This window comes from Falco rusticolus, chromosome Z (assembly GCF_015220075.1).
Source record: "Falco rusticolus isolate bFalRus1 chromosome Z, bFalRus1.pri, whole genome shotgun sequence".
NCBI classification, from domain to species: Eukaryota; Metazoa; Chordata; class Aves; order Falconiformes; family Falconidae; genus Falco; species Falco rusticolus.
The window spans coordinates 10429391-10453402 of NC_051210.1; the positions used below are offsets into that span (position 1 = coordinate 10429391).

General features: G+C 41.1%; 1 protein-coding gene across 2 annotated transcripts in view; it reads right to left on the minus strand.

The window, feature by feature from the left end:
- PLPPR1 (phospholipid phosphatase related 1) overlaps window positions 1–24012 on the minus strand; it is a 104854-nt gene that overhangs the window by 66623 nt on the left and 14219 nt on the right. For both annotated transcript variants that reach the window (XM_037374200.1, XM_037374201.1), the window contains one exon: window positions 2846–2954. In XM_037374200.1, the coding sequence (XP_037230097.1) occupies window positions 2846–2908 (63 nt within the window). In that variant the 5' untranslated portion in view covers window positions 2909–2954. The remainder of the gene's footprint in view (window positions 1–2845; window positions 2955–24012) is intronic.

A 24012-nucleotide genomic window follows, 5' to 3' on the forward strand; every position in this document is an offset into this window, starting at 1 on the left:
AGTTTGTGATTTAAACATAAAAAGGAATTTGTAGCATCACGCACAAGGTTTAAGTTTTTATAATGAGCCAGTCAACTTCAGGTCAGGTTTCACAATAAATAACTGCTACAAGTTAGTTCAGTGTGATGAAAAGGAAATGCAAATAACTGCTGAAACTGTAAGCGTCACATTTGAACAGACTGAAGCATTTAAAATGTCCAAACTGTTCACAACACCTCATTTTCACCACTCCCTTCACAACTTCTTTGAATACACACTGCATACTGGGCAGTTAGCAGGTATCTACTGGCTGGACATCTGACATGACAATCAATGCTTAGCATTTTTTTCTGAAGAGCAAATGCCTCAAAACATTAATCACAGGACCACATTCCACGGAAGACAATGGGGGAGGCAGAACATATTGGGGAACAGGCCTATGATAATATTTACTGACCATGTCTTATACTACTCATGATCAGCTAACGTGACTGCTGCTAGATTGAATGTTATCAGGAAAGCTCGCAACATTATTTTTAACTGTCCTGTGTGCACCTTCAGCAGCTGCTTCAAGGTATCATACAGATAAACAATTCTCATGGTTGCTTCAAAGCTACAATAATAGGGCCCATCCTAACCCAGGAAGGAAATCCAGCACAGGGCTTGCTGTCTGGGGTAGCTCATCTGAAAAGCTCTTAATTTAGTCTCAGAAGCGTGGCAGTAGGAAAAGAAAAACACCATCAGTGTGCCTTAAGATTTACATGGACTTTTCAGACCAAATAGCTACTATCAATCATATCTGCATTCCCAGCAGGAAATTAAGACTTCCTGTTGTTTAATGCTACAATACTTGACATAAGTCTATGAATTTGTAGTTTCAATATTGTTATATTAAAAATCTATACTGTGGGGGAAGAAATACATGTTTTCATCAAATGTAGCAGAAAGAATATCTTTTCAGACACTACTTCACTGTGTTGGATTTTTAATTTAAAATTGTGTTTTAATCAGCAAGGCAAGTATATGAAAGGACAAGGAAAGTACACTTACAGGGCAAAAAATTATTTTCTCTTCCTCCTGTAAAAAGATTTATTCTTATATTCATGCCAGTCGTGTCTAGAGAAAAGACAATTTATATCTCTATCACAGGCTGCCAACCAGGCTCATCATTCATACATTTAGAGGACTAAAAATCTTCAGAGCTGCTTGTTCAAGCAATAAATTTGAGACATCTCGTTGCTGATGGTGTTTACTTGGTTTCTTCTGAGCTTATTGCTTCCCCACCCCCCCCATATTTAACCTTTCTTTCTCTAGATGACGGGATGAAGTAGTGACCCATTGTCCCAGTCAGAACAGCCCCTCAGTTTCCCCAGAAAGCTGGACATTATTTCACTGACAAATCCCTGTGAAGCACTGCAAGACTCAGCCACCTTCTCACACTGGTGCCTGCCACAGCTGCAGCTGCGACGGCCCTTTGCCAAGTTTTACCAGTGGTTTCATCATGCTTTTCCTCTGTTCTTATCTTCCAACCAGATTCCTCCTGCAAGGAAGGCTCATTCATGTCAGAAGGAAAACTACTACTTACATTAGATAAAGGACCCAGAGATCATCCGACTGTGTTTTTGGGGGCTAAGCTGGTAGTACAGAAAGTAAGGAGGGCATATAAGGGTACTGTACCTCCTGGCTGGCAAAGACGCTATGAGGAGGGGACTCCAGGTAAGTAAGGGTTAGAGAGGTGATGGATGCCACTGCATGCTTTCCCATGTCCCTGAGGAAAGGTCAGTGCTCAGGAAGTCTGCAAAGCGACCATTCACAGTGCCTGTTACACCTGATGCTGCAGAACCTTTCCAAGATTTCGGTGGAAATGGGAGAAGTCTTACACAATACCCGGCATTACAATTAATCTTCTGACTGTTCTTAGTGCTTGTTTTGTGGAAGAGCACAAGTTGCCTCATAATTTGGGCCAAAGAACAAGTGTTGCATCCAAGCTACATACGACAGGTGGCTCTGAAGACAATCAGTCACAGGCAGTTATCTCTTTTTCACCATCTAAATCTGATGGAAGCTTTCATCCTCCTAGGAAATCTGGAGTTGCCCCTCTTATCGAGAAAACCATCCCAGCCTTATAAGCACCAATTGAACAACCATTGATTTGGATAACGATTTTGGTCAGTCTAGCAGCAGCGTTAGGCTAAGTAAAAGAAGCACCACAAAAAAGCAATTTGTACAGAGTAAAATAATAAGGCAATTAAAAAAATCACATCTATCCTTAATAAAGACATAAGGCCATACTGCACTGTGGGAACAACCACCCCTGTAACTTCACTGCTAGTCAATTCACAGCCCCTGTGCTAGCCAAGCTCCTTCATAACACTTAAAGGATAGGCATGCCTCACGTAAATTTTATGTCTTATCTGAACTGAAATCAGAACTGAGTGTTGCTTCCTAAGCCTATGAGCTATGAGATTGTGAGATCAGATGTTTCCTTAAACAAAGCCTGGTCTTGGTGCAGCAGCAAGATGGATACAGGTCTGAGGAAAAAATGAGAAGATGAGGAATCACCTGCTGATAACCTGCACCTGCAGCTACTGCCCATTATCTGCCAAATACCACAGGACTAGCTGGCAAAGTGGGTAGAGGCAAGCCTTGAAAACACAGTACTTCCTTGTTCTTGTACCTAAGGTCTGGCTAACTCATGCAGGACTGTGTTCAGGGGGCCTTGACAGCACTGACTATGAAGATGGATATTTGTGTTATCAAGAAAGAAAGCATTCTTCCTCACAAACAAAACGGCCAATGAATGACTTAACGCCTGCAGGGAAGAGCTGCCTTCTATGTAGGCTTGGCAACTGAATGATGCACTCACCTCAACAAAGATGAAGCAAGGGATGATGGAATAACTTCTCTGGGTATTGTTTCCTAAAGCCATTTCTTGTCACACTTCTTGAGGAGGCACTGTTCAAAACTTTAATATCCTGAAAAAGACAAAGGTATTTCAGTATGTTTCACCTTTTTGCAAAATCCACTTTTAGCACAATAAGGTTTACAACATGGAGCACTGACATACTGGACCAGAGATACAGGCTAAAAAGGACATCAGTGTCCAACTTGTGGTCATACAAAATAACCTGAGAAGGCAGTCCCTTTGCAGCACAAAAGCAGGAGACAGACACAGTTTACAGAGCAAAGAGCAGTAAGGAATACAACTGTTTTCCTTAATTACAATCCACTTCCAAGCAAAGATTGTAAAAATATAATTTTCAGCCCACTGTCCTGCCTACAGTGTGTTTTCATCAAGAGGCTTTGGTAATTGACTTGTGAACTTGTATTTTAAAAGACAGACTTAACAGTCCATTACTTGTACGCATGATCGAAATATTTATCTGCATGGAGTATAACCCATTCAAGATGACAGTATGTCTTATGCACAAAAAACCCTAATAAGGAAATACTAGAAGAATGCAATGACGGGCAAGGCCGTTGCTGTAGAGCCTTTCTAGCCTGCTATAAATTCATTATCATTACCATCATTAACCCACAAAGCCATACCTACTTAGCATTTCTTCAGGCTACTGGCTATTCTAATTAGCATAACCTTATAACAGTTTGTGCTAAAACACTTAAATCTCTTTACAGCACAAGAAGTAGAAAAGGAGAGAAAAGAAGACTAACATGGAGAATTTTTACAGAGAGTGCATTTGCTTTTCTTCATGCATGAGGTAACATCAAGAAGCTAAGTCTAGCTTAAATAATTTTAGAAAGAGAAACTGGCTAGCAGGGAAGGGGGGAGCTGGAAAAGAAGCGTGTAGCTCAGAGCTGCCAGGTGGATGCTTGCACAGAGCAAGAGACACAGAAAAGAATGGAAATCCTTTGCTACCAATTTTAACATAAGCACATTAAGCAAGAGCACAGATTTAGATGGGCCCAACCTCACTTCCAACACACACAGAAACCCTGCCTGATTACCCCTGCTGATCATAAGCATCTCCACAGGCCAGGGCCAGGGGGGAAGAAGAAGGTGAAAGCTGGCGTATTTTCCAGAGGATGCTTTGCACAACATCTTCTCCTGGCTCTCTGACCTCATTGGCATCTGGGTGGCAATTCAGGTCTTGGCATATGGAGCCTGTGAAGTTCATGAAGGGGTCAGTGCTTTCTCACCAGCTCTCAGCAGTGTTACTGCAAGAAATACTATCATCAGAGCACCGAGTTCAGCAGGGGTTACGAAGCCTGAGTGAGGAGCTGGATCAGCTGCCAGTGCTTGCCACCTGCACCATGATGCAGGCTCTTGTCTTGCCACCTGTGAACTACTTAATGTATTTCTTATGTCAGCTCATCACAATTTGACCCAGAGCTATAAAACACAAAATATGTATGATGGTTTTGGTAGTATGGTTCTATGCACAGCACAGCCATAGTGACTCCAGTGAAGCCACGTCCTGTGTCAGAACGGCTTCTGAACTATTAACCATTGAAAAATGCAGTTCCAGATAAAAAAAAAATATTCTGGAAATGTTACCTGTAACATACTTCAGACACTCTCATTCTACACTGTATCCCAGTTCTGAAATACAGATATTCTGGATTTTCAAAATGCCTGTTTTTCCAAACGTACTTCAACATTACTTAGGCGATAAAATTGGTTTTATCTCAGAGGTTAACGTCACTGTTTAACAAAAGACAATGTAATCCAACCCCATTTGGACTGCAGAAAAAATTTCCAAACATTCATTTTTTAAACAACCCTTTCCATAACACCAGCTCTTGTGCCACGTTTCTCTCCCTTTAACTTGGCAAACACATGGGGCCTGGTAGAATAGTAGGTTAAAGAGTTCCAGGAGCTTACAGAGCATTACTGCATAAAACTCTTTTTGTATCCTGGAGATACACTGTCAGCAACTTTTTTGGAAATCTTGTTTTTCAAATGGCTTAGTGCAAAGATGTTGTCATGGATGCCTTGTCGATCAAGCTTAGAAATAACCAAAACTTTCCATAACACTGTCCTGTAACTTCAAGCCATGCCTTCAGTCCCAACTGCTGTGACTGCTGTGTGTTCCTAACCAAAGCAGAGGGCTGGAAGGCAACCCAAGGATTTAAGAAATGTTCTCAACAGATGACTGAAAGCAACGGCACAGGGTAGCAAAGAAGCTGATGGTTCTTAGCAGTCGTATAAAATTGCCTAATTTAATGCTAGGGGACTCCTGATGTCATAAAAATGTATCACTGTTTCTGTCCTTTTAAGTTTATTGTGCAAAAACCTGCATTGCCTATAGGAAAGCATTTTACATGTCAGCTTGTCTCCTATGTGATGACACATTTGTGTCAGACATAAGTAGTAAGAGACCACACAGTTGCTGGATCAGGCCAGCTAGTTCCCAGATTGTGGGAAAACTCTCAGCTAGCCTGCGCTTCTCTTAGCAGGTCTTTTCATCAGCTCACTCACAGAAGAGGAAAGGGGAGGAACAGTGTTGACTTGGTGGGAGCACTATCTTTTGTCTCTCTCCAGCTGGCAATGAGTCCTCTAGAGAAAGACAGCAAAGCACTGATTACAGCATTCCCTAGATGCTTCAATCTGCAGAGCAGTCAGAGAGAACCCACTTTTGCCCAAAGAACTGGAGAATTACAGTAAGATGTAAAACAAGTGTCTAGTGACAGTCCTGTTTTATAGTCTATGAAGATTTCTTCCCACTGAAAAATTTTCACAGCACAAAACCTCTGACCAAAGCAACAGGAAATAACAGCTATAATATCAACATCTGGTATTGCCTTCTCCTTTTTTTTAATTTTTATCAATTTGACTCAATTGTTAAGGGACTCATCTAAGCAAAACCATAAGCAGATTTTTAGATCCCACTAGCTCTGACCTTTTAAGGCCTGGTATGTGAGGACTGACTGCATGAGAGTAGAATTGGTCAAACCTATTCTAACTCATTAGGGACCACTGCAGAGGAGATATTCATAATCTGGATCCCTGCTATTATGAGGTGCTTCTACTCTTCAAACATTATATATAATTGTATAATACAACATTTGTGAATTAATTAACATTATTTAGTTCTCATCTTGCTCAATTTACCCCATATGCATTTTCAGAAAACCCCTGATCTACAATGTAGGAGGTCATTGTCTGAAATCTCCTGGGAGAACAAGTGGAGGCATAGAATATATGTAAGTGACTTGAAAATTAACTGAAAAGGAGAGCAAAGAAAAAAAGGATTCAAGCTGAAGATATTTTCTTGCCACAGGGATCTGTCCAGGGGAAAAGAGAAGAATGAGACCCAAGAGTAGGGAAAATAAAAATGTTCTAAAAAAGGTATTTTCTTACAGGTTACTAACCAGCAGAATAATTTCTAAAAGCCCCATTCAGGTATATTCTAAAGCTTTTTATGGGAACACATGACAGACAGCAAAAAGGACGTATCTAGGACAAACTAGCATTTGCTGAGCCTTCATAATATGAGCTCCTGCAGCACATACAGTACAGCTGATCATTGTTCTGTGTAATCACTGCTCAAACCAAGTAATTGCTGGTCCATTCCTCAGGAGATAGTGGTCACCCTTATGTTTTTTAAGCTATGTCCTGCCTAGGAAGATAAACGTTATGGCTTTATATATTGCTACAGTAGATATCTGGGCACCTGTGGAAAATACTAAAATAAAAAATGCAGAAAAGGTAACAGGCAACATTTATCATAGTTTTCAGCTTATGTTTTGTTTAATCAAAACCAATGCATGTTTCTTTTGCCACTAGCTCAGAGACGGCCAGCCTGAAATATAGTAACTACTGCACAGACAGAGAGAGCAGCATAGCCATGGCACACGTGGCACACCACTGCAGAATCCCAAATCTGCTCAGACCAGAGTTGAGGAGGGCAACCACTGATCATTTGGTAGCAGGATGTGATGCAAGCACAAAAAAATGGATCTGATTTCCTGTCCATCTTTAGACAGTTTCATCATCTTTTCAGCAGCAGCTACCATTCTCTTTCAAAATAAAATGTAAATGTCTTATTAGAAGGAACACAACTCTGTTTCCATCACAATGTAAAAGATACTTAAAATGCAAACATTTCCCCATTTGTAAATCAGTTTAACCTTGCACTAACAATTTGCAACCCTCTGTCGGCAACTGGCTTCAAATTATAAAGGTCTTTATTCTCATTAAAATAACAATTCTGTTTACAAGTTAAAAAAAAAAAAAGTCACTAAAACCTCCGCACCAGTCCATCAAGGATCAGTTTGCCCAACTGAAACACATAATCATGTATGTCAAACCTCCATTCAGTTAAGAGAACAAATGCAAAGTAACGCCGTTGCTGAAGATGATTATCCAAGCTTTTCCAGAGAACCGTATCATTATAAACATTATTTACTACACTAGCTCTTAGAGCTCTTATAAAGCAGAGTCCTCTGTTTCCTGGGGGCGAAACAGCCAGGAGGAGTTGAAGCAATTTGCCAGACATCACACAATGACTCAATGTCTAGGCTGAAGAAAGACATATTATTCTCAGACTCCTGTCTAGTGCTCCATCCACTTGACTATACAGTATCTACACTTCAAATGTACTTGCTAATTTCTGCACTAGAACTATTCCATTCTCATTTAAGTAGTACAGGTTTCCCTTAGCTTGCTACTGAAGCTGAACTGAGTTTTCCTACTGAAACCATAACAGAATGCACAAGCAATGATCAAACACACACCAAGATGCAACGGCCTTGCATCCTCTTTATGCAACCCCTGACATGTCCAAAGGCACCTCATCAACCCAGTGCAACCCTGGCATGAACATATGTGTAATTTTGAACAGGTTGCAACAGGATAATAAAGGGTTAAAATGTATTTCCCAAAACTCTTTTCCACATAAACCTAACCAATGCATACAAAAGAGTCTAAGGAATCAAAGATAAGAGTTTCCTGCAAAAGGCAGTCAAAGCTATTTAATGTTTTCCTAGCTAAAATACAGATATTTTGTGTTTTCAAAGCAATCAGAAACACTGAGAGCTGGCATGAATCATTTCAAAAGCCAAACAGTATGAGGAAAAATACAAATGACATTGTAGCATAAAGACCCGTTTGTAATTTAGCTTATCTGCCTTGCATGCAAACATAAACAGACTGTTCGCTTGGTGTTATTGCATAAAAATAGTTAAACTAATAAAATAGCACCACGTCTGCAACAATTAGAAGGTACCACACAACTGGCAATCAGTTTGCTATCTCAAAGAGCCAGAACACACTGGTTTTGATCTGCAAATGAGAAAGTTTCCTTTGGAACAGGTTGCACGGAAAAGTGCCTACATGCAATGGAGCTTGGGCAAGAGGGAAGACCCTCACTTAGCTCTGGTTTCCCATCACTGAAGAATCCTTCTGCCTATCCACCATGAACTAAGAGCCAAAGAGCCACCAACACCATGGCCACCAGACCAGTAACACGGTGTCTGACTGATGACATTGTATGCCCAAACCCTGACTAACATGTTTTGAATTGTACTTGATTTTTAGTTAACTGAGAAATTGCCTAGTAGCAATTACCTAGTCCTACTATAGCGACAGTTGATCTCAAAGGTCTTTTCCAACCTAAATGATTCTATGACCATAAACAAATGTGTGTTCTCAGTTTCAAGACTTAGCTGGTGGTTGTCTCCCAGAGCAATCCCTTATCAGCAGCACGACCTTCCAACAACACTCAAAGAGGAGCTGAACAGATGAAGCAAGAGCTCAGTTTACTGGATTGGGACCTCAGCACTGAATAAAATTTATTATAAACTTTCTTAACAGCATAAATGTCTGGTTTGTATTTAAGCTATGGCCATTCAAAGAAATCGGCCTGTCAGTGAAAGCACTTCTCATACATGTTTCCACAAACTCAATGACAGGAATCTAATTACATATCACCAATGATCCCTAGTAAAATAACAGAAACCTGCCACCGAAACACAAAACAAACCTACACATGTTCACCATCACAAAAAACAATTCAGCAGCATTTGAGTATTAATCTGGAAAAACACTTTCTCTGATGAGAGTTCTGACCTTGTTCTGCTAGTTGAGGTCACGTTTTATCATTTCTGCACTCATACTAGCAAACCATTTTATGGCGAACAATGATACCTAAGAAATGTCGTTCCTAGCATATCTGAAATCACGAGTCTTGGTACAAAACCCTCCTTGTCATGGAGAAAGCTCCATGAATAACTATCTGGAGTCCTAAATTACCAATCTCTTAAAAATGTGTAGCTGAATCTCTGGTGGCAAAGCAGGGTTTGATCCACAGAAGAAAGTGATGCCAGAGATTTTTAGAATTTTGTTAGGGATGTTTTCCTTTGCTGCTAGCTTCCCGTGGAAAATCATTCTGTGTGTGAATGAAAAGCAGCAGTATAAAATCTATAGACAGGCAGACTGATAAGGGATCAGCACCACTCACATCTTCAAGGGAGTTCAAGTGTTATGTCAGTATGGCAGAGGCCTCGTAACAACTTCTCACTGCAGGGAGGCAAGTGAAATCCCAATGCCACAGCTGCTAGCAACAAAATTTACATGATGCTACTTGGCCAGAATATCACAGATGTCGTCTAAGAAGAACCCAAAACATGACTGTGTAAATAGCAGGTGTATGCACCTTAACATCCAGGAAGACAAACAAAATGGCCACAAGCCTTATTTTGAACTATCTCACACCTGCAAACCTTTCCTTATCCTGCAGGTCTGAAAAGGTCATCATGGTTGATCTGTTTCATTTCACAAGGCATTGAATTCCTTGCAAAAATGTTCAGTACGTCAGCATCAACACTCAAGAGTTGCTTTGAATGATACCCACTAAAATGCAGTGTTACATTAGTAAAACCGTATCCAAAATCATATGTATAAAAAGTTTAACCCACTGCAGCTGATAACGCTTCTTTCTTTCTTCCAAAAGGATTAGAAGTGCATGATAAATGAAGAAGGAATCTGATAATGAGATTCATTAGGAAATGCTTAAAAAAAAGTAACAAGCGGTCTCTGCAACAAAAACCAAACCACTGAATGTATCCGTGCAATTAACAAGACTGATCCGGCTCCTAATTTTCATTTAACTCAAAAAAGCCAATTGTTCTAGCTCTCATTTCATTCCTTCAAACTTTAAAGCAAATCTAAATGAAATAGTCATGCGTTATCTTGGGCAGAAAAAAAGAAATACTATTTCTGGCCTTCACCCATCCACTTGAAGGCATGTCATCTCGATTTAGGCTAACTAATTTGCCTTGTGAGCTTCTCTGAACAAATGCAAAAGGCAAATGGTCATTTCTTTCACTTAAGGACATTTATAGCAATAAACTGGCAGGTAAGTATGACCTCCCTGATATTTGGGATACTATCATGAAGGGCTTGTGACAGAATTTCACCCTTTGCAACCAATTCCATTGCATTTGGTGCCTCTCCAGTGCAAAGCACTGACAGGCACTGAGGAAACTCTGGACAGTTTCAACAGGAAAAAAACAGAGCAGCCTTCTCCTCAGGCCCTTACCACAGTTAAGTGGTGGAAAAGGAGGAAGGCATTGGAGACAAAGAAGAAAACAACAGGAAACCTCAAGTTTTGTAACACCAGGTTGTGAGATACAACAAAGGGTAACAATGCAACAGTGCAGAGGAGAGGAAAACTGGATGAGCTACAGAAAAACTGCTATGGAATGGAGGGCAAACAAGGAAGAGACCGTAAGTTTTACCTGTGATGGGAACCATAAGACTGAAGATTTTGTGTACTCTAATAAAGGAACATCAAAACAATAGATTCTAGAAAACAACTCTTCCTTCCCCTCAGAGTTTTGCAGAAGGGATTTTATTATTAATTAATTTTATTTTAAGATTATTGAAATAACTAGTTCTATTATACGACAAAAATAGTCTGAAGAATTTTCCTTATTCCGATGAAGATTTGTACTTTACTCCAGAACACTGCTAGTGCTGTTTTGTGTCATCAAGAAGAAAAAGTAATGGTTCTTTATTTGTAATACAGTTTCACAGCTGTGCACTAAAAGAATATTTGCAATCCAAATACTAAAAACATATCTCAAAAATACATGTCACATGGCCTTTTTGTATGCCATCCCTGCTGAGCCTAAGTCCAAGTAAGCTGCTGATTCATGCATTCGAGTGCCATCACTGAGTTATGCCCTTTTTACTTTCAGGAGGAACGAGCAGTTACGCTCTCACCTTAACTGGCCAGCAGGAATTTCCTTGATGCCATGCGTGGCTTGCACTGGAACAGACCTAATGCAATCAGTCCCAGCACCAATCTGCCCCTCTCCCTGCTACCTGGCACTGCTTCCTGCCAGTTCCCAAGGGTGTACAACCAATCCAGCTGACACACATGAAGGAAAGTCTGCTGGATGCTCTGAGTGATAACTGAACTGAGAAAAAATGAATGGCCTTTTCACACCTCTCCCTTGTTAAGCAAGCAATGGCATATCTTTCTCCTTTATTTGAAGGAAGAGGCTTGTGCAAAGTGCCAGCTACTATCAGGCTTCAGATGGAGAGCTCCCAGAAAATTTCCAGACCCCTCTCCTCCCACTTCCCCACTTCCCTGCTACGACAGCTTAGGAAGCCAACACTATTGGACAGTGTTCATACAAGTCATAGGGTGAAGATAAAACAGTGGGAATACTGAGATGAGCATGGGAATGACCAGAGTACAGCTATGTATTGTCTACTGAAGGGCGGAAATTCGGGTGAGTAATGTTTCTGTTTCTTTCTTTTTTTTTTTTTTAGGAGATGAATGATGCATTGAAAGTATCAACTCAAAATCACACTGAGCTAACAGTAAAAAGTAAGCATCTAATAGGCACAATCCCATGAATTTCACACAATAAAAAAATGCAATCGTTTTGTCTCCTCAGGGCCAAGCGAGCAAAACTATGTGAGTATTGAATGCAGGCTGTAATATTATGACAGTAAACAAGCAACTGCCTCCCCACACTGTAGCCTTTGGTGATGAGATCAAGAGACACAACCTTTTGTTCCTCTGATACCTATTCATATTGGCAGCAGAGCTGCCAGAGATACAAAAGGACTGCAAAGAATCCCACTTCTGCAAAACTGTCAGCAAGCTGAATCTTATATAGAATTTTTATCTATTCACCTAGTTTATAAAAATCACATTCACCTTCATCCCTTGCAAAGTCAGAGTACAAAGGATTTCTAGAATACTTCTTTATTCTCTCATACAAAACCACTATGGGAAAAGCTCTCCAAAACAGAAAGAAAGAAAAAAAAAATCAGCAAAAAGAAAAGGAAGGGAGTGGATTTCAGGATCCTGCATGGAAGAAGTAGGGCTGCAGCCTTGAAATTCAGAAGAGCTAACTTTGGCTTCTTCAAGGACCTACTTGGAGGAATCCCATGGATTAGGTCTCTGGAAGGCAGGGGGTTCAAGAGAGCTGGCTAATGTTCAAACATGACTTGCTCCAAGCTCCAGATTGGTGCAGCCCTCTGAGTTAGAAATCAAGCAGAGGGGGCAGGAGGCCTGCGTGCATGTGCAAGGAGCTCCTAGCAAAATTCAATCAGAAGAAGGAAGTTTACAGAACGTAGGAAAAGGGACAGGCTGCTTGGGAGCAACAGAGGAACGCTGTCAGAACGTGGAGAGACGTGATGAGGAAGCCTAAGGTCCATCACCAATCAGATCTGGCAAGGGATGTCAAGGACAACAAGAAGGACTTCTTCCAGTACATCAGTAGCAAAAGAATGACTAGGGAAAATGGGGGCCCGCTGCTGAATGAGGTGGGTGCCCTGGTGACAAAGGATACAGAGCAGGCAGCGTTCCTAACTGCCTCCTTTGCCTCAGTCTTCAGTGCCAAGGCCAGCTCTCCGGCATGCCAGGCCCTGGAAGCAAGAGAGGAGGTCTGGAGAAAGGAAGACTTCCCCTTGGCCAAGGAGGATGGGGTTAGAGAACGTGTAGGCAAACCTGACACCCACAAACCCACGGGCCCCAATGGGGTGCACCCTCAAGTGCTTGGGGGAGCTGGCAGATGTTATTGCTAAGCCACTCTCCATCATCTTTGGAAGGTCATGGAGGACAGGAGAGGTGCCTGAGGACTGGAGGGAAGCCACTGTCACTCCAGTCTTCAAACAGGGCAAGAAGGAGGATGCAGGAAACCACAGGTCAGCCAGCCTCACCCCCATCCCTGGAAAGGCAACAGAACGGCTCATCCTGGAGGTCATCTCCAAGCATGGAGAGGAAAAGAAGGTTATCAGGAGTAGTCAACATGGATTCACCAAGGGGAAATCATGCCTGACCAACCAGATAGTCTTCTGTGATGGAATGGCTGGCTGGGTACATGAGGGCAGAGCGGTGGATGTGGTCTACCTTGACCCCAGCAAGGCTTCTGACACTGTCTCGCATAACAACCTCATAGGCAAGCTCAGGCAGTGTGGGTAGGTGAGTGGGCAGCGAGGTGGGCTGAGTCCTGGCTGAAGGGCAGAGCTCACAGGGTTGTGACCAGCGGTGCAGAGTCTGGCTGGAGGCCTATAGCTAGTGGTGTTCCCCAGGGGTCAGCGCTGGGTCCACTCTTGTTCAGCTTACTCATGCGTGACCTGGATGAAGGGACAGAGCACGTTCTCAGCAGGTTTGCGGGTGATACAAAACTGGGAGGAGCGACTGACAGACCAGAAACTGTACTGCCATCCAGCAAGTATAATTCCTACAGGCTAAATACTGTAATTTGTCCACTTCTAAGGACAGCATTGTACCAGAGCTCATGCAGTTTATGTGCTCAGAAACACAACCTGGATGAAAAGTCAAGGATTTGGGAATTTACTGTTAGATTACTTGACATCTTGTCTAATAAAATAACGGTTATTAATCCAGATCTATTTATTACCGTAAAAACAAAAAGAAAAAAAGAAAATTAAGCAAATTAGAACAAAAAGTTTTAAAATTATTTAAGAAAGTTTTACAGACTTTGTAATACCTCTCCCTTCTCAGCGGTGTTATACCCCCCACCTGAGACCTGTGGCTGTTGGCTTTAGACTTGGATGGGAGAGAGGATTGTGGCAATGTTTCCATGTCCTGAGCTTTGCTCTGAGAAGGCATCAGTGCTGATGTTAGGAGCTTTTATTCTTTTTAGTCCAGGATGCAGTTGCACTTATTTTAATACATTTTCTTAACATACTTTACACCTTGCTTGTTCTACACTCTTAGATTCAGACTTCCTATATATGGCATACTGGACATACACTTTCTTTGCTCTCTTTGTTAACACCTAAAAATCAGCTTGGTTCACGCCATGGCTGCATTGTATTAGATACCAATGACTGACCATTGGTGAGTTGGTTGGTTGAAGCTCCATCGGCTCTGGTACCACCTTGTGCTCCCAGTTTTAAAACCTCTGCTATTATCCCATGTGTATTCTCCTCCAGGCTGCCTCTTTATCCCAGGTTCAGACAGTCTATTTTACACAGAAGAGTGACTTGTTAGTTCTACTTATTCGGTAAAGAAATAGATGAAAAATATTCTAAAAATAGGCACTACATTATACAATCGTATAAAAGTAAGCTAAAGCTAAAACTGGTTAGGTAACAGCTACCACTTCATCAGACGATTGCTGTTACAGTTTCAGGCAGGCCAAGACAAGTGCTGACAATGCAGATCTGACAAAACCTCATCCTCATAGAACTAGTTCAGAACTTGGGTTCTCTTACTAGAAAAGGCAGTGTAACATTTGCCTGGCTACAAGACCACAACCCCATCCCCCAGCTTTTGATACGCTGCAAAACATGGGCTTTCGCCTGTGAAACCAGCAAGTCTGTTGCGAACCTTTCCACACAGTTAAGCTCCATATTAGGGCCAAGTAATGGTCATCCTGGAGGCCTATGGTCTTCTCTCCATGACTTTGTCTCATGACACCTATACAGGTCTCAGAGGAGCGCACACAGTGATTGTTTGACTGTTAACCATTTGATTTTTAAAGTAAATACACTCTGCACAAACAACAAAGCTGTTAAGATTACAACTACAGCAAACAAAGCCAAATTCTGAAATTCCTGTTGCTGAGACCAAAATGTTACTTCAAAGAATGTGATGTGATTAAAATCACATATTTTAACAGAGTTTTCACAAGATATATACCTATTATCAGGTAAACTGAATAAGAAAGTTAGCTCACAATATTTTGTGGACACTTATATGCATGAGTGTATAGATGCATATGAATTCATATATGCTCAGATACAACTGAAGCCTACAAACTGCATGACAGATGACGATTGGTAATAAATGGAACAATTTCACAATCAATCTTGGTCAAAATATGATTAACAGTCACTTAAACACTAAAAGCAGATACAAGCATATAAACATGCCCATCCTGCCCTGTGCTGTTTGCTGCCACTCTTCTAAGGACACAGGAACATCATTACCTTGTTTAATAGACCTTCATTGCTGATGCACAGCTCTCACCTCTAAAATACAATTATTTTCATTTTCCTAAATAACCTGATCAGCACTTAAAAAATGAAAAAATCCTTTCCAGCAAATTGGTGTAGCACTGCATATCATAGACAGAGTTTTGCCAAAGAGAGCAAAATAGTTTTTACCATCTGTTATTTTCTGCCCATCTGAGGGCCACTGATCTATATACACTGTGTTGCGGTTTAACCCGGAGGGCAGCTAAACACCCCAGAGCCACCCACTCACACCCTGCTGCCAGCGGGGTTGGGGAGAGAATTGGAAGAAAAAAACCCAGAAGTAAAATTCATGGGTTGAGATTAAAATAGTTTAATAGGACAGAAAACGAAGGGAAAACGATGATGATGATGACAACAATAATACTACACAAAACAAGTGATGGACAATGCAATTGCTCACCACCCGCCGACTGATGCCCAGCCAGTTCCCGAGCAGCGGCCCCCAGCCAGTGTTCCCAAGTTTATATACTCAGCATGACTTCATATTGTATGGAATATCCCTTTGGCCAGTTTGGGTCAGCTGTCCTGGCTGTGTCCTCTTCCATCTTATGCCCCCAAGCTTAGCTGCTGGTGGGGCAGTTGTGAGAAACTGAAAAGTCCCTGACTTAGCACCTGCTTAGCAACAACTAAGACATCAATGTGCTATCAACAATATTCTCATCCTAAATCCACATTATTCTCATCATAAACCCCAAATACAGCACTATACCAGGTACTGGGAAGAAACTTAACCTATGTCAGCCAAAACCAGGACACACTGCTTTTTAAAAATTTCCCCAGTATAATATCAGACAAAAGTGCAGTCACCCCATTCACAATGCTGTAAAACTATACTAATGCAATCTGTTAAAACTCAGTTTATCATGGGAAACAGTTCTAAACTTAGCTGATCTATAGTTGCTGCTTGTAGTGCTCAAAACATCATATTTTATAAATGCACAAAACTGCATTTCTCTAGATATGTGTACATATACACACATTTACACCTCTTCTTTTGTTTACATACTGAAACACTGCATTCATAAAATCACATATCTTACTGATCGATTAAACAGGATCGCTATTAATAATAGGAAGTATATCTATCCTCACAGAGATAGTGTTTTTCTGTTTTGCAGTTTAACGTGTTTTAAAATTTGATCCATTTTTCTGCTTCCCTTAGTTTGTTCATATTTTTCTCATCATTTCTCAGCCATGACAATTGACCTATAAGAAAAGTACTGCATCCTTCTGTTCACATATATGTATATATGACAATACAAACAAAACAAAAACAGTGAAAGCAAAGCTAAGACATGCCAAGTTAAAAATATCCATAGCGTTGGAATGGATTACATATTCTTCTGTACTATGGAAGACAAAAATAGCAAAGATTGCAGAGAGTGTAAAATATTTTCATATTGATTATCACTTGCATTTGCTGTGCTTGATTTCCTTTGGTCTAGTTGCTTTGCCCCTGAAAACACTCAGATGTTCTTTGTAAATGGTTCTGCCTTTTCTTGCAAAATTTTCTATAAGGCATGCTAAAGGAGCTGTAGAGCCACAAATGCCACACTTCTTGCTTCACTACATGTGAGGCTCACACCATGATGGAGACTGCTGCTTTCATTGTGCGTCACACTTTGCCCTCTCCGCACCAGCCCATGCTCCTGCAAGCCCTTGGCTAGTGCATGTTTCAGACTAACTGGCTTCAGTTATGCACACCACATGCTTTGAAATTGTGCTTCCAGGTGGCTTCTCAGTCAGCGTGATCCTGCAGCTGTACCTCAGCAATCACAGCCCCGGCTTCTTTTACTTCTATGTGCATCTCTTCCTTCTTTCTTTGCTCCTGCTACAACCAAGTCCTTAACCTCTCATTCTCTTCCACTATTTACTTCCTTACAATAGCTGTCCTAACTGCAGATATCACAGTCTGCACTGGATATCCAGTTACTTTCTGTGGCATCAACAGACACAACAGCATGCAGCAGCTGCTAGGCACTTTAATTCCTGATCAACTCCCAGTTCTACCAGAACTGCAGGCCTTCCCCAGTTCTCCACATTTTAACTTTGTGCAAGCCCCAGAAACAGAAGAGATGGCTGCAGGCTGAGACTGAGAAGTTGGGGGCACTGGGTTTTATTTCTTTTCTTATACTGATCTCCACCAAAATGCTCAGTATGACACTTACTAAAGCAATTCCCCACTGCTTCAATTCACCCAGCAACCTTCATGCTAAGGAAAAGTACCTGCCACAACCTCCTTCCCCCACATACGCTTTTGACACTTTTCCAGAGAGTAGTGGGAAGTCACAGTTTGCAAAGGTAGCACTTTGTACTGCCTCTTTGTCTTTCCTAGCCCTAAGATTTTTCGTTAGCTTCCAATCATTTACTTTCCTCCCAAACACTCCTATTTCTCTTAACAGCATTCTGCCTCAGGACACATAGTTCACATATTTATAGGCCCTAAAGTTAATGCTGACGTAGTTTAGACCATTCACCACAGCTGTTCTGTATGCAACCTGGTTGATACGCAGATTCTGTCGACAGCTATTGTTTAGAACGGGTCGCTCTCAATTTACATGTTCCATCTCATTTTCTCTCTCTTGTTTTTTGTCCTTCAGTATGGAAGTTCCTCATCCTGCCTCTTCACCACTACTTCCCTGCACATCTGATTTCTTCACAGTACAGTTCTGGTTGTGCTTTTTCTTCCAGTTTTGCAAACTCTTGGTCAGCATCTAAGGCAGTCCTGCAAGAATCTGGATTCCAATAGCTGGTACACCACTGCATAACTGACATGCCTATATGGGTCATCTCTTCCTAAGAAAACCAAGCAAGTGACCATTTAGGGAGCTGCATGAACAAGGTTCTACTTCTACTCTTGAAAAATCGTAAAAGGATGTAAACCTGTTTTCTTGCCTTTCTCTTATAGGTGTTCCTGGCTATTCTGTTCTTCATCTGACTTTGCAGGAAAGCCTACTCAAAGTAATAATAAAAGTAAAATTTGGGACCCAACTGCATTGAGGAAGTGATGCAGGGACAAAGACCTCTGTTCACCTATGACTATAATGAGAACATTTTTAACCAATATCAGCTAAGGCTGGGCTTCTGTCTGGCTCCATCTTGCCCAAACTCTCACCTATTTTCATCAGACTCTTGTCAGTTCACACTGCATAGGCTGACACCTAATTAAACCCAAATGTGCCTAGGCTGCATTTTACCTAGATTAAGACAAGGAAGCAAAGACCATCTTTTCCCTTCTCTGTGTTTTTCCTGTGATCCTTTATCATCTAAGTTTTCCAAAAATCAGTTACTACATTTTAAGTGACATAGTTGTCATGTCTGCAGGCACACATATTACCTGGTCCTCAGTGATGCCCCCAGAATGGCTTGCCCACCTTCTCCAGCCTGATGAACTTGCCACATCTATGTGGGCCAAAGAAATACATCTTGCATCAACAGTCAGCAGCTTACTGTTGGCCTAACTAAAATCTTAAAGCTAGTGAAATTACTTTAGTCTGTGGCTTGTCACTAGGAGTGGATACAATGGGGCACATTAGGAGCTCTAGTAGGTACCCTTCACTATTTCTTCATAAGTTTATGCAAGTATTTCATAAACGTGGACTCACTCTTTGAGCTGTTGTCACATGTCAAATAATTATGATTATTCAATAGATGATGGGATCATAAGAACTGCAAGTTTTTTCTTGGACCTTCCAGTGGAGCCATGCAATATTGCACCATCTCATCTATAAAGCTATGCATCAGTCACACAACATGGCCACAGCTTAGCTTCAAAGCCATCACTATGCCTCTACTTACAGTACATGGAAAAAAACCCAACCAACATCTGTATGACGGCTGCCATAGTGGCCAACACACCAGGGACAGACCTGATTCTTCCAAAACAATAAGCTGCTTTAGCCTGTGTCCACTTCTCCGCAGGAAGCGTTGCAAAAGACACTGAAGCTCTGTAGATCAGGCACACAAGGGGTCTGCAAGACATTTTTTCCCCAGTTGGTCTCAGCTGCTCATCATTCAGAAGTGAGCAAACAGCCCAGATCATTGCGCTCCACTGCCAGTGACAGATACATCCACAGGGAGATGCTTCTGCTCCTCTTGCAGTCAGATGCATTAATGATCTCTGCAGAGAGCACAGCTGCCATAAAAATGGCCAGGACTGAATTTTTTAAAGCACTGCTGAGCTAACTGCACAGTCACTGAAGGCAGGGATAAAACTTCCATAAATAACAGAGTCCAGCAACAGCTAAGTCTGTCTTTCAGCATAACTAAAAATTCAGCTTTCAGTCTCCCAATAGTTGCACCAAGGGTACCAGAGCTGTGTGTCTTCATGCATTGTTCAGGTACTAAGCATAGGTGTAACTGAGAATTATTAAAAGTAAGATCATTGGTTAACTACATTTACAGACCGTGCTCTGAATCAAGTATTGCCTGTCCTCTTACAGCTACCAAAAAGACACTGAAAAGCCAGATTGTGCATTCAGTGAATTCAGCAGGAGCACAGTCACAGACCCAATGCCTTATCCAGATGAATTTACCACTTCTTGGCAATCCACAATGCGCTGATCTGGTACTAATGAGCGCGCAGCCACTCAGTGCTGACGGGTATGAATTGGACCCAGAGGACTTCTCCTTGTATGCAGTCACTGAACATTTTTACCTGCTCCTACTGATGAAACTGGAATGTCTCCAAACTCCACCTCCCTGCGCATCCTGGCACAAAGGAAAAAAAAATAGCAGGAAATTGACAGAGAGATGGATGACAATGGGGAGGAGGAGATCCACTGTAATGGGTTTGGTCCTGGGGAGCAAAGCTCACAATAATAGTGATTGGCATAAAGGAGTCCCAAGATAAGCAATACAACAATTATCACAATAGGAGGTATTTGTTCATAAGAGAATGACTGTGACAGCTAAAGGTAGCCAGCTTCCAGGTATTTTGGAAGTATAAATTACTTTACAGCTTTGTTCTCTTGAAAGCTACTTTCAAAAGGATCTTTTCATTTCAGAACCTGCTTGCAAAGAGATATTTGAGCCCCAAGATGAAAACAACAATGTGTCTCTCTCTAACAAAGGAATGAAGTGTTTACTGTGCTGGTGATAACGACAAGTTGCAGGATGGAATCTAAGAAATAAAAGTTGTGTAAAGTATCAGATTTAATACATCACATATTTCCAGCATGGAAAACTTGGGGAAGATTTCAGCACACTTGCAACTGCTGCATCTGGCCAATCATACCAAACATACAGCACCAGACCAATGGCTGCTAATATGCATGAGCTAATAGCCTTTTCCCGTCTTTTAACTTGAGCGATCAGGCATGTAGTATGACATTTCTTTAGCTCTCTGTGGATACACAAATAAATAAAGAACTGAAAAGTAATCATGTTCTCACCTGTCTTAGAAAGCTGAAAGGTTTACTAACCCTTTCTGCATACTGCTTTCACATAAATTAAAATGCAAAATAAGCCCCACAGCCATTATAAGCCATCTGCAGATTCACTGTCCAAATCTAATACTTGACACTGCTTTTTCAAATGATCTCTGTCACTCTCAGTGCTGATCTGTGGATATAGCGGACTCAGAAAACAGGAAACTTTTAAGATGTGTTAAGAAGGAGTTCCACAACTTTTGCATCAACACTTGGACAGGATGGCTGCTGCTAGTGGCTGCCAGTGACTCCGGCTGGGTGAGATTTCACATTTGCTTTTTATCAAGACATTGCTGTCAGAGGAATAAAATTAATTTCACTGTTAAACTAGCATGTTCTCTATCATCAGGCAAGGTTTTGTAAGGGACAGGAAAAGGCAACTTGATTCATATACCTGTCTGTCCAGGACTCTTCTTGGAGGAAGTCCTACCCTGTACAGTCTAGAAAGCAAGAGACTTGAATAAAGCATTTGCTTGTATATCACTGTTTCAGAAAGCCTCCTCACAGACTTGGACAATTTTAGCTCAGCAGTCTCACGTGAAAACATTAAAAATCAACATAAGTGATACTAGCAGGATGTGTTCCTTTGAACAAAACTTTGGCTTCTGCAGTTTGCAGACTGAACCAGCCAGACACCAAAGGTATGCACAAGTTCACTCTTAGGCCATAGAATCATAGAATCATTTAGGTTGGAAAAGACCTTTAAGATCATTGAGCCTAACTGATAACGCAGGACTGCCAAGTCCAGCACTGAACCATGTCTCTCTGCACCCCATCTATGCGTTTTTTAAATACCTCCAGGGGTGGTGATTCCACCACCTCCCTGGGCAGCCTGTTACAATACCAGACCGACAACCCTTTCAGTGAAGAAATTTTTCCTAATACCCAGTCTAAACCTCCCCTGGTACAAGTTGAGTCTGTTTCCTCTTGTTCTGTTACTTGTTACCTGGGAGAAGAGACCTACCCCGACTTGTCTGCAACCTCCTTTCAGGTAGAAAGGTAGAAAGCAATAACGTCCATGTATGAATTGTCCTTTGCAGTACCATCTATATGCTCACAGCACTGAAAGTGAATTCTTACTGATATGAACATGCCAGAAAGGGCAAACAAAGTACAAAAATAAAGCCCTCTATATTGTCATAGCTGTGTTTCTGCCAGTACCACTGAATTTGCTTGTCAAGGGTATGTATGGACAAAGGTGACTGCAATAAAATCTAATCAACAGAAGTTCAGGTTTTGGGGTAATTTGTTTTCCCTGGAATAATCTAGCAGATTGTTGCCAGTCCAGGTAATCCACCAAAATAATTCAAAACCAAATTAAGTTCTAGAAGCTTTTTTCAAAAACTCATGTGACTGCTAACAGACTATCGGTCATCTTCACTGCTACTAACACACATCAAATTAAGGGCACTCAGGGCAGCACAGGAACTAACTGCACATTTTTACTGAAGACAGGAGTGAGTCTTGTACCTAAACTGTGAGTGAGCTCTGGGTTAACATGCAAACTAAAAAGATGCAAACTTGCACCCACTCCTAAAGACTACAAAAGAAAAGTAGGTCTAAATCTCATTTGCCACTGCCAGCCAAGCAAAGCCTCAGAGACACAACAGGACTCAAGCAGCCACCATGATAACTGGGTCCTCTGACTGAATCACACAAGAGTCATGCTTTTTAATATACTCGTTAATGACATGACACAAACTTGCCTTAGTCAATGGCTCACTACAGTGAAAGGGCTTTCCCATTAAACTGAGTGAAAAAACCTCTGTGACAGTACTAATAAAGTCCTAATACACATGTAACTCATCTACACAAATTTTCAATAAATCCACAGGCTTATGAGGAATTCAGTGAATAGAGAACTATAAAGATAACAAGCAGATTGAAGAATAAATTCAAAGAGGTAGAATTATAGAACCAAAGGGAGAAGTGTAGACTAATAAATGTGATATTACCCTAACTACTGACAGGCCACAGGATTTGTATGAACTCTGCAAGGCCTCCAGTCTTGTCTGGCTTTGTCTTGGCCAGCCTGGAACTTTGATTCATCTTGCCCAGCTGTCTCAGCAGGTAACAACCAGGTAACTGTTTCCCTGATCCACTTCAGCTCAGCTTTGTGCAGCTGTGAGGTACAGTGCTTTGGTATATTTGTTTTTATATTACAATATAGGTATATTACAATACCTTTGGTATGTTTCTGCAACTAAGAATCTTAACATGAAACTATTTTGTGTAGAGCAAACTACCTGTGACCCTTGAGTAAAATCACAGCACAGAAGAGTACAGCTGTGTAACAACAGCAGAGACTTTGAAATTGCAGGACGTGCCAGGGCTGTAAACAACCCAGCAACAGTGCTGGGCCATTGAAGCAAGGCAGCTCAGTTTATCAGTGTTAGCAGGAAACAAAGGAGATTCTTGGCTCTGCATAGAAGGTATATTCCTGCACCCTTCATAAGCTGCAAAGTAACAAAAGGAAAAAACCCATTATCTGATACATTTTAAAAAAATCCTATCAGTCTGAAATTGTTATTCCTTTTTAACATTTTTTATTTCTTCTGGAGTTACTACTCAGAGTATTTCACTAAATGGTGTGGTAGGGTTTGGTAGTGCCCAGGACCTTATATTTTTTTCCCATTTTAACTTGTTCTCACCTCAGTAATTTTTGTCTTTGATTTAAATGTCTTCTCTTCTCCAAAGCATTTATCACAAAAATTTTTGCTTTGGTTGCTGTTCTTACCAATTTTGCTCTGAAGTTATGAAACTGATGATTATCCATAAATCAAAATATTTTAGAATTGAAATGGGTTTGGAGGCACAAGCAAGCTGGATGCACTTTTAAGAACACATATGATGAACTATATACAGGCATTCTAAAATCATGAGAAAGATGCTCGTAATTTACAGTATTTACTTGAAAAATATTATTTTCAACATAACACTCTTGGATTCATCTTTTCTTGCTTTTTGAGCTTTTGGAATGCACATCTTCCTATCATAAAGGTTTTCATCAAAAGCATTGTGCATAGGAAAATAAAAAGCAAGAGAGAGCCAGGGATTGTGTAACCACGAGACTCCGGGAGCAAAGGCTTTAAGACAAGCATGAAGAATAATTCTGCAAACCCATTTTGTATAACCTTATCATCAAAACAAGATATTACAGGCATGGTCCTT